Here is a 14,068-nt window from a genome sequence, read left to right as displayed (position 1 = left end):
AACTTTAATTTAAATATAATTCTCTATCTCTATCTCTATCTATTAAAATTTAATTTAAATCAATCTTAAACTAACGAGAGATATATGTAAATAATAAAAAATAATCAAAAAGATAAAATGTAATTAAATTTTTATCAAGTTAATTGTAAGAGACATCAATACCCTTATTTTGATATATATACATTACTATCAGTTAATAATATATATGTTTTTTTACTTGATAAAATATTAAGATAATATAATTATCAAAAAAATAATGTGCAAGATTATATATCTAAAAAATAATTACCTATTGAACTGGTAATATCTTTCATTCTTATTATACCCTTAAAGATTTTAACCGTTAGATCTTTATCAAACTGATTGATAAAGAACTAAATCTATGGCACGAATGTTCGGTCAAAAAGAAAATTAAACATAAGTGCAATTAAGATGTTTTAAAACATTGTACAGCCAGAATTATGTAAAATAGCCATTACTTTATACTAAGAATATTAGATGAGTTACCTTTGGGTTTTCGTTCACCATTAGCCTAAAAAAAGGGATAGCTTTCTAGAGATACAAGAGGAAATAATACTAGAAAATTTCACTCTTTTTATTTTGCTTCTAATGCATCAAAATTCGAAAACACCGTGTCTGGTAATCTTCTTTATTTGTTCGATTTCTTGTAACCATAAACTTTTCTTAAACTAATCTTAGATTAAAACATCATAGTTTGAAATATAATTAATAGAGAGATAGATAGATAGATAGATAGATAGATAGATAGATAGATAGATAGATAGATAGATCTAAGGCTACGTAAACCCCAATACTGGCAGAGACCCATTGCAGTAGGAGATGCACTTTTATATACTTTTACTCGTAGTCAGCCTAACGTCTCCCTGCACCTACTGATTAGCTGATGACAGTTAGCACAAAAGAATAATAATAATAATATTATTATTAGGTTATGAGATAAGGGTTGGTTGACTCCTCTTCTGAGGACTGATGCTGAGAAACTTGGTCAGTTCAAAGTTCCCTACGCCCCAGAGGACGGTGGGCCTGATCATTCGATCATGCTCTCAAAATTATCCGAAACGAACGGCGGAGGAAGAAGCAGTGATGTGTCCATTCTCAAGACCTCAAGATGCCTGCCCCTATGCATGCATGCATGCATGGAGATAAGGATTAAGAAAGAAGAAAAGAAAAAAGAAAAGAGTACAAGACATTATCAGCACACCAGCAGCATCAGCATCTGAAGCCATTTAAGTACTGTATATAAGTTCGTACTCTGAGGATGGAGTACTTAGTGGTATTAGGCTAATTTTTAAGTTGGATGCATCATCTATAAGATTAGTATTGTGAATTAAAAAATATGCCGATTTGAGATGTGGTCCATGATACAGCGTGAGTTTGGCTAAATACTATTTTACTCGTAACAATTAAGATAAACTCAGCCTAATTTTACAGTTAAGCACTATTACTATCTTTAGTTTAACTTAGCAAAGAAATGAGACCAATTAGTTACTCGAACCAAATGAAGCCTGGAGGATGAACTACTATTAATCACTGGAGAAACTCGAAGATAGTCTATTCAATAACCCTTATTGGCCATATATAAACTCCAATTTTTCTCATCTTTTCTAGTACTAGGAATAGAAATCCTAGGAGGAAAAAACTACTATATCCTAGTTGGGGTAAAACTTCTCAAAAGAAAAGATTATACATATCTTAGATGGATCCCACCCAACAGTCCATCCTTAGGAAGTCTCTGAGAGGCAAATGGGCACCTTTGGATTTTTGATGGTCCTGTTGTATTATAGCTCAAACTTCATCATCATCTCTCTCTCTCTCTCTATCATGCATATATCATGGTTGTATATGTGGGTCTATCCGTATCAGGAGGGAGGCCATGAAACCTCCAAATCTTCCAATGAAGGGATAAGGGACACAAGGTCAGAGAGATTTGTACTGTACTGGTAAAATGTAATTAAACTAAAAGGGCCATCTGAGCAAAGGTCAACATTTCAAATTTCCTTACTTTCACTATGAAAAGTTACATATTTTTCACTGTAAATAGTTATAATAAACTAGTTGCATATATAAATTATTGCTAAAACTAGCCTTCTTTCTTTTGAGATTAAGAAAACAAATTTAGATAGCTATTATAGATTCTTACGCCTCCTAAAATTATACTTCTAATCTAAAGTAAGATATTTTAATATTTAGTTATAATCTAAAATAGTGATGTAATAATTATCTTTAACGTGATTCTAAAGTTGAGATAACGTATAAATAATAAGTGAAAATTAACTCAAATACTCTTGATTCGATATAGAAATTTAAATTAAACTTTTATCATTTTAGTTTGTGGAATTAGATAATGGGTGGTAAGAGAGGAGAGAGAAAAAAAAATTTAAAATAATTTTAATTAAATAAAGTTGAAATTGTAATTGGGCTTGTGCATGTAATAATTTGAATAGAATATTTTGTTTTTGTTTTAATTTAGAATAGGAGAAAAAGAAAATTTTGAAACAAAACGGAGGCTTTAAAAGAAATAGTATGCAATCATATAAAACTATTGATGAACAAACAGCTAGTGGGATTGCATTAATTAGAAGGCCAACAAGAGTGCAGGCTTTTGGATTGCACTCCTTGGCTCTTTGCCTGTTCTTCCCTACTACCAAAAATATCTCAATTTAAGTAAAATTCCAAACTATCTCTATTTCTGAATGCAAAATATATATATATATATAAATCTTCATTTAAACATGAAACTATGTTAGTAAAAAATATTGCTATTGTCTATAATCTCTAGCGTTTCTCAACTAATGGGATCTCAATATTATAAACACTATTCTTCCATATGATAGATTTGTTTGTTTGTTTATGGGGACATCTACCGACTTAGTTCTCTCTCTCTCTCTCTCTGAACCACCACCTAGAAGAATAGAGACGAGAAGAAGGGCATGTCCCCATTTGAAAATGCTAACATTCTCTTGGATAGACCCCATTTTCATACAAAATTATATAAAGAAATCACCTCTTCTACCCCATGTAACATATTGCAAAATTGTTGATGAAAACAAGTGAAAAAAAAACGATATGTTTTGTATTGTAACTAAAAGAAAAGAAAAAAATCTAAAGAGTACTAATATCTTCCTCAATAGGTACAAAAGAAATGATGTTAAAGAAGTAAGAACCAATGGGGTTGGATTGATTGACTGAGGCTGGGAAATTAACAAATGTGGAGGTGAAAAGGGTTGTCATCGGTAGTGATTGAACCTAAGAGACACAACGTAGGAGCAAAGGCCACCACATAAGAAATGCCAAAACAAAGCCAAATTGCTCAAATCATTGAGATCTACTGCTGAGATCCGAGAAGAGAGAGAGAGAATGAGAGAGAGAGAGAGAGAGAGAGAGATGCCTACGTCCCGCACCTCCAGCCACGTGAAATCTGCGATCCAACAAAAGTGATGACACGTAGGCCCTAGAATCCAGTACAGCCAATGAGGGGCTGCCACGTCATGGGATAAGCAATGGCTTCCCATGATGGTGCGAGATATGGTTGAGTAAATCCAAATGTGGAGTTTGCTAAATTGCCCCTCGATTTCGAGCGATCTACTCCTTTGAAAATTATTGGATGGGAAGTCCCAAGTACATATGCAACAACTTCGTTTTTCTTCCCCCCCCCCCCCCCCCTCCTCTTAGAAGAGAGAGAGAGGAAAAAGTACATATGTAATTGATATGAGTAAAACCAAAATTCTCTACCTACCGCCAATCACAACCCAACACATATCCTGGTTGTACAAAAACTCTACAATTTGGGCTGTAGAAAATCCACGACTGAAGTTATTAAATATTCAACATTCTTATTCGGCATTGAATTTAAGAAGAGTTTAAGGATCCAAATGCTTCATTGCATTTATTGGCTACTCTAATAATCTGTTTTTTGAAAAAAAAATTGGAAATTCAATGGCGTCACTGTTAAATTGTGTTGTGAAAAACTAGGTACATGAACCAGGTACACGCATGCACTGTGAGCTCGGCTACTCTAAAAATCTTATAATTAATGAACTAAAAACAATCACTTTGGCTTTCTCTTCCAATTCACATCATCAACACCAGGTTAAAATGATCTATTAACAGCTAAACAATCTTATAGTAATTTATCCTAATCTTAGTTCGGCATTGAAGTTTAGAAAGAGAGGGAGATTTGTTAGGGGGTATTTGGGTCCTCATCTTAGCAGAGAAAGGCTTGTGCAAAGACACAATTCTAGAGAGAGAAAGCCCTGCGGTGGTCCACCGCACACAGAGGAGAGAGAGAGATGCCAAGACACGGCTGGTGAAAGCGAGGATTGTCGCATTCCTCCGCTCTCTTCTCTCTAAAATGCTTCCTTCTCCTTCTTCTTGAACTCCTCGTCTCTCTCCCTCTCTCTCCTCTCTCTTCTCCTTCTCTTGCCGTCTCGTGATTGCTGTCTATTTCTTCCTCTTACTCTCATCTTTGCCACATTCTCCCAACCCTCTCTACTTCTAATGCCAGAACAAGTCCGTACCTTTTCTCTGCTAACGGAGCTCTACATCCCATTCTGAGCTCTCCTCCATCGATTCCAAGCAACACCCACTTCGTGGGTTTCGATTTCTCCTGCTCTGCTGCAATCCCCTGTTCCAGCTTGTTCTACTGGAATGTTGGCTAGTACTGTTCGATTGGTTTCTGCCTGCTCCAAGTTGGGTTTTTGAGAGGTTTTAGCATTGCGGAGTTTCTTCTCCTCTTTACCCTTTACTAGTTTCCATACTAAAGTTTCAATTTTGAAGTCTTCTAAGGCCTTGCCTCAGTAAAATTTGAGTTGGGTCTTCGGAATTTTGAAGATTTTCTTATACTAATTTTTGTATCTCCTTCTTCCCTCAACAACTTGAGGTTTAGGGTTTTAGCTCCTTTGGAGTTCTTTTTTCTCTTTGCTCCATCTCTTCTAGGGGATAAAAAGACTTCATCTGGGTTATAATTCCATCTCCTTTTAGCCTGCAATGTCGTCGTGTATAAGCGGCGGCGGCGGCCGGACATACCGGCTCGACCTCGACATCATAAAATCCTCTTCTTCTTCTCCGCCTTGGTCTTCGCACTCTTCCTCGCCTTCCTCCACTCTCTCGGAATCTAGCAATTCTCCGGTCGCAATCTATCTCAAGAAGCCGCGAACGCCGCGGAAGAGACCGAACCAGACCTACAACGAAGCTGCCGCCCTGCTCTCCACCATATACCCGAACATCTTCTCCTCCACCAAGAGCCTCAACAAGATCTCCAAGCAAACGCAACCTTTTAATCCCTTCCCCGAGCCCTCGGATCTCCTCCCGGCCTTCCCGGTCCTCAGTGACGCCGCCTTCCTAATCCACAAGCCGTCTCCTGAACCCGAGAACCCGGTGAGCAGCGAATTCCTTGACCACAATTCCTTGTCTCCGAGTCCGGTGAGCAGTGAGCTCAGGGATGCCAGCTCTGCTCCGCAGAGCCCGGCGAACAACGAGTTCCTCGAGCCCACCTCGCCGGTCACTTTCGAGGACGACTTCGACGCGGAGTCCATCCTCGACGAGGAAGTGGAAGGCGGCATAGACAGCATCATGGGCAGCAGTAACAACACTAGTAGCAACCATGAAGATGCCCTTCTCCACAATTTCGATGTCAATCCGTATCTCCAGAGCCTAATGGGATTTGGTTTAGGTAGTGAATTCGAGCTTGGTCTCGGGTTTCAATTCGGGATAAACGTGCGTCGAGCATTAAGGCATCGAGACGGTGGATACCGGTGGACGCCGACGGTGCCTGTGAAGGACATACTCCCCAAATTTAAGATGCCAACGCCGCCGTCCGACAAGAGGAAGAAGAAGAAGAAGAAGAAGGTTGACAAGGAAGAAGTGGTGGAAGTCCAGAGCCCTGTACCTACCGAGGCTAATACACAAAAACAAACGAATAAAATTGGTCTGGGCCTCAAATTGAATCACGACGAAATCTTGACGGCGTGGTCGGATCACGGGTCGATGTTCTCCGACGGTTCCGAGTCGCCCAATACCGCCGCAGATGCTCTCGTAAGTATAACAATTTTCACAATCTCGAGAAGCAAATTATTGAGCTCACTCTATACAGTATCTTTGCAAGTAATAAATCTTGTCGACCGTTCTTTTGAAAGCGGTGGAAATCTCTACTATACCCTCAGTTGTTGATCAATGCTTTGGGCCTATTATTGCAGGCTAAGTTGACAGACATGGATCTGATCCCAGAGAATTGGGTTGGAGGTGGAGTGAGAGAGGCAAGCGTAATGAGGTACAAGGAGAAGAGGAGGAGTAGGCTGTTCTCGAAGAAGATCCGGTACCAAGTCCGCAAGACGAACGCCGACCAACGCCCTAGGATGAAGGCAAGTGTAAGATTTTTGTTATCTCTTTGTATTTACCAACCTTTGTATCTTCTCGACTTAAATGTGATCTCTATTATTACCATTTTAGTGAGCTGAGCAATCTCTCTCTCTCTCTTCTTGCAGGGCCGTTTTGTTAGGAGGCCATCTTTGCTCCAACAAGCCATAGAGGAGGGAAACCAATAGAAGAGGATACCCTTTTTTTTTTCTTTTTTTTTCTTTTTTCTTTGAAGAGTTTGAGAAATTTTCTGAAGAGTTTAATTTTGATTTTGGAGTGCTGGTATGGAAGGAATAGAGAAAGTTTTGAATTTTCAAGAAGTTTTATTTTTATTTTTATTTTGCAAATTACCATATAATTTCACATTCACCCGCAAAGAGAGAGGCCTCCTCCTCCTTTGACCTTTTTTTGCAAATAAGTTCCTCTTTTTTTTTCAACTATATAAGCAGAAAAGTACTTCATGTATGTTTCATTCTTCTTCCTCTTTTTTAATAGCTAAAAGGTTCTTCTTTTTCTCTTACTATCTATTCAATAAAACCACCTGTAGGACAACTTAATAAAAATGATATAGAAGGAAAGGATGTTCTTTGTGAATTAGTGGAGGTGGTTTTCTACAAATATCCTTAACAAAGCCACAGGCAATTTGAAATATGTATTAGAAAAATAGAGAGGAGGTTTTTCCACAATAAGCTTGAAATATAGATGATTATATGCAAAAATACCTTCATTTGAATGACCAAAAATTAATATAAATAGCTACGATTTTGAATTTGAATTTGAATTTCTTTTCTTCCCATATTGTACTGTAGCTTTTCTTGAATGATGTTACAAGTAAGGCAAAGTTTGTGTAACGCCCCCACTCGGCATGAGAATGTGCACATCGATGCGCCCACATGGCATGCGCAGCGCATGCGACAGGACGGGTAGAGCTCGTCACGCACAGATATACTTGTACTCAACATAATCCATCTCAGAAATAAATCATACTATCAATCAAATATTAATGTATGAATATCTAAGCCCACAACAACCATACTAGACAGCTACATAATCTAGCAGGGTCTATATAGACCACGACAAACCATCAAGATACAATTAAAATCACTAATACATGAGTACACTATAATCCGATCTGTATTATACAAATCATCATCTATACAATAGAGTACAAATATCAAATAATGATACAACTCAATATCTATATAAACTATCTTATATATCATCTCACGTCTATAGATAGTTTTGTTAAGCTTAGGAGGTCTTAGCACAACTCCTGCATTGACTAGCTTTGTTGAGCTTTGCTTTTTTTGATTTGTTATACCACCAAAGTTGATTAAGTGAGAGGTTTACTTCTAAGGCCATTACCCTACTTGCTTCGTCTCTTATCATGCATAAGTTCTTGTACTTGATATTTTATTTCTTTGTCATTCAGTTGATCTGTCAGCCAAGTGTAAGGTTTGTCTTTAAGGTCGTTGCCCTATTTTCTCTTCTTCTTTTTTTCGATTAAGTTCTATTTGATTATTGAAGCTAATAAAATGATGAATCTATGAATTTTCTTAAAAAACAAATTTGCAAGTCAAATTTGTTTATATGATTGCCATTTGAAATTTTTTTAAATATCATGTCACTATATATTTTATTTAAAATACTATAATTACACGTTTAATTTGAGGGAACTTCTTTTATTGGAGAACATTCACGAGACTAATAATACTTAAAAAATTGAGATATCAAGTGAGAGAATGCCAATTTGAGAATATGTGATGAATTTAAGAAGAATTATCTTTCATCGGTAGGAATGGGTTTGAAAGGAGAATAACAAAATCAATCCTCCAAAATGGCCGAGTAGGGATGAAACTAGGCCATATTGAATTTGATCTGATCCGATTCTATACTTGAATTTTGCTTGATGCAAGTTAGATTTTTCTATCCATCTTGAATTTTGAATTCGTATCCATATCTGAATAGTCTATATAAATACGAACAAGGATTAAAGAACAACATCTAATCAATATTTACATATTAATTAGTTTCAAAACACCATGTAAAAAGTGATATTAAAAACTTACTATTATTTTATATATATCTCTAATCTTTCTTTCACCTATATTTATTAATTATCTATAGATTTTAGTAATTATATTACAAGTTCTTATACATTAAAAAAGGGGGGGAATAGATACATCCATAATAATACTTAGTGGATATGGTAGATAAGGTCATTATCCATGAAGAAAAAAAAAAATGAACACAGATATGATTTTTATCAGTTTCAATCCCTAATGTTTAGACTTTAGAGGACTAAAATTAATAATTACAGGTCTAATTTCATCAATGCCCCTCCAAACCAGCCATTTTGACTATTTGCAAAGTTTATTTTTGAGGAAAAATAATGTTTTAGAATTATTATTATTATTTTTTTAAGAAAAGAAAGAAGAAGAAGGAGAAGAAATCTTGGATCGAGTTGGGCCGAAACAGAGCTTAGGAGATGTTGGCCCAATTGCCAGACTTGAGTGGGCCAAATGGTTGATATTTGAAGAGTTCTTAGATAAAATTATGTCAAAAGAACCAAAAGAAAATATTAGTGGTGATGCTCTCTTTAAGCTGCATATATTTTATGTGATAATTACACTTAAATCACCTTAAAAACTGAGAAGAAATACCTCTTGTATTTTGCTAATCAAAAGTTTTGTCTCTTCTTTCTCTAAAATATTTGTTTAAATGCATTATATAATTACTTATGTGGTTTACACGTGATAATTTATAGATAAAAAAGATAATAAAAATGATACAAAATGGGTGTTTTGAGATATTTTTAGTAGTAGTAGTGGGTCTGTATGCTGCCAAAAAATTACTTAGAGGAACTATGTGAAAAATAATAATAGTTCAGAGAGTCTAAATATAATTCATCCTAATTTTACTCCTTGATGATGTAGGTACCATAAATCTAAACAATAGAATGCATTGTAGATGAGGCATATTGACAAGCATAATTACTAATTAGATCTAAAGACATTTGATGTACTAGTGGAACTAAGTGTAGGTCATTATAATGAAAGTTTTGGATCAAAATCATTTTAAACTTTGAACATTAATAATTGATTTATAAGAGCATCTCCAACTTGGCTCTAAAACACCAATTTAGAGCAAACACTAAATTTAGAGCCCCATAGAGCTCCAACCGGGCTTCAAATAGGGCTCCAAATTTGGAGCCCAATTCTAATACTATTCAAAAATTTTAAAATGTTAATTTTGCCCTATAAAAGCTTAATAACAAATTTTAAATTCTATCTGTATCCTTTATTAAATAATCTAGTTAGTTAAACTGAATATATAATTAATTTTACTATTTAATTTTTAACAAAAAAAAAGTATAGTTGAAAAGCAGTCATTGAGATCTTTAAAATAAGTCTAATATTAAATTTTTTAAATTATTTATTTTTATTTTGCATAGTATAATTTCAATGTGTTTAATTAAAAATAATAATTTAAAATTATTTTTGAAACCGTTAAAAATTAGTCTTATTATAAATATGTCTATCAAAATTTTCTAACCATAAAATTTTATTAAAAAAATAATAAAAAAACCCTACCTAAAGATGCTCTAGCTACTTCGAACATCGATTTAGAGCATCTCCAAGGGAGGCTCTAAATATAGAGCTAAGAGCCCGGTGTACTCTAATGCACCGGGCTCTATCTTTATTATTTATATATATATATATTATATTTAAATCACTTAATAAGTTCTCTTAATATTATTATTTTTAATAAAAAATATTAGAAAACTCTCATAGATATCTTTATATAAGACTAATATTCAATAGTTTTAGAAATAATTTTAGATTACTATTTTTTTAATTAAAAACATCAAGATTATATTACACAAAATAAAAATAAAATATTTAAAATAACTTAAATAATTTAATATTAGGCTTATTTTAAAGATCTCGATGAGAGTATTCTAATGGTATTATTTTTGTTAAAAATTGATTAGTAAAACTAATTGTATATTCAATTTAATCAATGAGATTATTTAATAAAGGATGCAGATAGAATTTAAATTTTCAGATTAAGCTTTTGTAAGTAAAATTGGTATCTTTAAAAATTAAATATTATTGGAGTTGGGCTTCAAATTTTTAAATGGGGCTATAAATTTGAAGCTCTATTATAGCTGGCTCTAAATTTAGAGCCCTATTTGAAGCCCGATTGGAGCTCTATCGGGGCTCCAAATTTAGAGTTTTATTGTCCAGTTGAAAATTGCTTTTAATTACTATCCAGGGCAATTCCATGTTCTGCTAAACAAATATCTATTGAGAAAGTTACTAACATATATGCATTTGTAATATCCAATTCATGTTGCCTATTTGGTACAAGTTCAATTTATTGCTGCAGAGACCCTCTAAATTATTTCTTTTTTCTGTACCTTAAGAAGTACATGTTGTCTCCTATGCTATCAAATATGTTTGATAGCTAATTTAAAAGTTTTTCTTTTACCGTACCGGACATTTTTTTTACCGGATTATCTCTCAAACTTATTATCAAAAATATATTATTTAATTTACTATAGCCTAATAAAAATGCATAAAATCAGACAAAAACGCTGAAATGATTAACATTTTTGCTTAGAGATAAAACGCTAATACGTTTTTATTAGGGATACAGTAAATTAGACTCTATTTGCTAATAAATTTAAAAAGTAATTTATTTTGATTAATATAAATTGGAACATAGCTAGTTGGTCAAAAACTTGCTAATTTAATGCCTTAGTCTTTGTTTCTCTGAAGGAGGATTCACCCCAGCAGGAAAAGTGTGCCTAACGAACATACCGTTTCATATTAAAAAATTTTCCTCTCGCAAGAGTTTTTCTCCGTTGTGATCCATCTCTCCCTGTGATCTTCTTTCTCAAATTCTCTCCTTTCCATATCCAAAAGAGTTATTTCCCAGTTGTGAACCTTTTTCTTTCTCTTTCTTGTTATCTGTTTTATATGTTTGCTCATTTTCCTTCCAAATAGTCTTCTCCCCTACCTCTTCCCTCATCTTCCTCATCGAGTTAGCCTCATTAGGTAGAGTTCTAATGGCCCTAGTTTCACCTAAATCAGAGGTCGGAATAAAAAGATAAAAATAAAATAGTGGAGATAGGTCAGGAAGGGCAGAACGGTAAATTTTGATGTTATGGTGGGCGTCGGAGGGTGGTGGACAGCCAAGGGTGGTGGTGGACGACCGTGTAGTAGGGTGGCTGCTAGAGATAGGAGGTGGCTAGGGTTTGGATGCTTGAAATGGATCTACGATTGTGATCTACTCCTATAAAGATAAAGATAATCTAACGGCTAATGTAAAAAGATAAGAACGAAAATAATAACTAGCTAAACTCAAATTTCTCTCAATGATTCTTATCAACACATTTTCACCCATTCTTATAGGAGTAAAATTTCTAGTGAATCAGATTAACATGCAGATTATCCAATTTATTTGAAATTCAAAATAGAAAGATAAAGCTAAATAACTAGTTTGACTCGACTCGACTTGACTCGATTTAACCCATGTGATCGGATCGTAACAATCCACCACGCTTCTGACACCTTGCCCTCAAGGTGACTAGTCTCTCACGTCTTTATACTCATACAACATGGCATGGGCTGGCTAACGCTTACATTTATGACCGGAGGTAAATCGGTCATCATAGTAAAAACACAAGCATTTTTTTCGACGTTCTTCCAAGCCGTTGGGTACAAAGCTGTGTGTTATCATCTGTCGGTTAGGTTGAGCCATTGGTGTAGGTTGAGTCGGGGCAAATGCCGTCTCTAGTGGGCCGTGGGCTTGGGCCATCTTTCTTCTTCCTCCTTGGAGATCTGGTTCAGCTGATTTAACTTGGACTCCATTAGAACAACTAAAGAGAAGGCCTCGTCAGAAGTAGTGGGCCTCAAAGTCTTGACTTCAGCTTGAATGTTAGGCCTAAGCCCACTAATGAAGGTACTTTTCAAGGCCGAGTCAGACTAGTTAGTGACGGTTGCATATCCGCTCGAACTCCTCCCGGTAAGCTCAAACTGTTGTTGACAAAATTAGCTTAGTCAGTATGGCCTGAAAGTCCTCATACTAGGTCAAACCAAACTGAGCACAAATCGCATTGGCAAAATTCTGCCAAGACTCGAATGGTCGAGTCCGCTCAGTCGACTGGTACCACCTAATCGCCATGCCCTCCAAGTGGAATGAGGCTAACTGAACCTTCTAGTGGTCGGGGGTGCTATGATACGTGAAAAATTGCTCTGCTAGATAGGTCTAGTCTAGTGGGTCTCCTCCAGAGAATTTTGGGAAATCAAGCTTGACGTTTTGAGTTTGGATCCCAAAATGTGGTCTGTCATCACGGGCGAAGTGATCTCATAGTCAAGGCTGGTCTCGTGGGTCATAGGCCCACGGGTTTGGCTCATGTCGCACCCGGGCTACATGCGAGTTTGGCCTAGTCTAGCGACGCAACCCCACCAATTCATTCCACCATTCTTCCTCGGGCTCATACTCATGCTCGAGATCTTGTTCATAGGTTCCAAACTGGTTCGCATGAGGTGATCAAACTGGTTCACGAAAATTTAGCCTGCCTCAAAAATTGTGCGCTTCATCTCCTTCATTCTAATAACCTAACTCTAACCATAAGGTTAAATTTGGAATTCGGCCTAGGGGCACCACCACAGAGTGCATGGGGGCGACAATGGCTGGGTTCGGTCGAGTGTCGCCGGTAGTCGACCCCTAGCTAGTCCTTGTGGCGGTGGAACGGTGGCGAGCTGTGGTGGAGGGCCAAACTCGAGCTCCGGCTCAAGCTGATGCAGCGGTGGTCTTGGAGTGTCGTTGGCCGATCCACCGGCCCCTAGCAGCTGTGGAAGGGACCAGAGGCCCCACCGTAGGGGAACAGTGGTGAATAGGAAGCTGCGGCGGAGCCACCCCGACATATGGGTAGCTTCCTGCGGTTGTGGCTGTCGGGTTCGGCCACGCGACGGTTGTCGATGGCTATGGCGGCCATCACTGGCTAGCAATCTGCCGAAGGAAGTTAGCCATGGCCACCGGTGGGCATGGGAGCGTCAAACCCGCGACCACCAGCTGCGGGTTTACTACAGCATGAACCGCCGCAGCTAGCGGTCTTCTAGCTGGTGCCGATGTGAAAGGTGGCCTGGGCTCGGGTGTGAGGGTCCCGTGGAAGGGACCGGTCGTGGTGGCAGGGGTCGTGAGCGTTTGGATGGCCACCGGTGGGAAGATAGGGTTTTTAGTCCTAGCTCCCACCGCGGGTGGGGAAGATGATCTTGCGGTCACTATTGCGGGCGGTTCTAGCGTGGCACTGTGTTTGGGAAGGTCTACAAGGCCGGAGGGGTCCCCACCGCTACCGGAGGAGGGGTTGAGGCCGTAGTTTGGTCCGACTCATCCCCTCCTTCACGAGTTGGTAATGGTGGCTGCGGCTAGCCTGGTCCCGCTGTGGCCGACAATGCTGGTAGCGCAAGGTGGCTGTGCTGAGTTAGGAGGGCTGTCGCCAAGGATTGAATAGCCTTGTCCATCCTCTTAGCGCTCTTCGCAATGGATCTAGTGATCTCGTTAGAAAAATCTTTAAAAATTGCCTTCGCCCATGCCAGTGGCTCGTTGTCAACTACTGGTGGTGGTGGTGGCGGGGGCACTAGATCAACTCCCAATGGAACGAAGATGAGATCCTGGTCCT

At 37.4% G+C, this 14,068-nt stretch overlaps 1 protein-coding gene across 2 annotated transcripts; it reads left to right on the top strand.

Annotated features, from left to right (window-relative positions):
* Positions 1–4,257: 4,257 nt before the first annotated feature.
* On the top strand, positions 4,258–6,993 carry LOC140775151 (protein CHLOROPLAST IMPORT APPARATUS 2-like). 2 transcript variants are annotated; one of them, XM_073118417.1, is made up of 3 exons: positions 4,258–6,054; positions 6,216–6,386; positions 6,504–6,993. In XM_073118417.1, the coding sequence occupies exons 1-3, from the start codon at positions 5,008–5,010 to the stop codon at positions 6,561–6,563; spliced, it is 1,278 nt and encodes a 425-aa protein (XP_072974518.1). In that variant the 5' UTR covers positions 4,258–5,007; the 3' UTR covers positions 6,564–6,993. The 2 variants fall into 2 exon arrangements, with proteins under 2 accessions (XP_072974518.1, XP_072974519.1); XM_073118418.1 differs by having other exon boundaries at positions 4,259–6,054; positions 6,216–6,380; positions 6,504–6,992.
* The last annotated feature ends 7,075 nt before the right edge of the window (positions 6,994–14,068 follow it).

The sequence above is a fragment of the Typha angustifolia genome, chromosome 13, assembly GCF_048772165.1.
Source record: "Typha angustifolia cultivar Huaian chromosome 13, ASM4877216v1, whole genome shotgun sequence".
NCBI classification, from domain to species: domain Eukaryota; kingdom Viridiplantae; phylum Streptophyta; class Magnoliopsida; order Poales; family Typhaceae; genus Typha; species Typha angustifolia.
The sequence above is the reverse complement of the archived record's forward strand: the minus strand, read 5'-3'. Positions and strand labels throughout refer to the sequence as shown.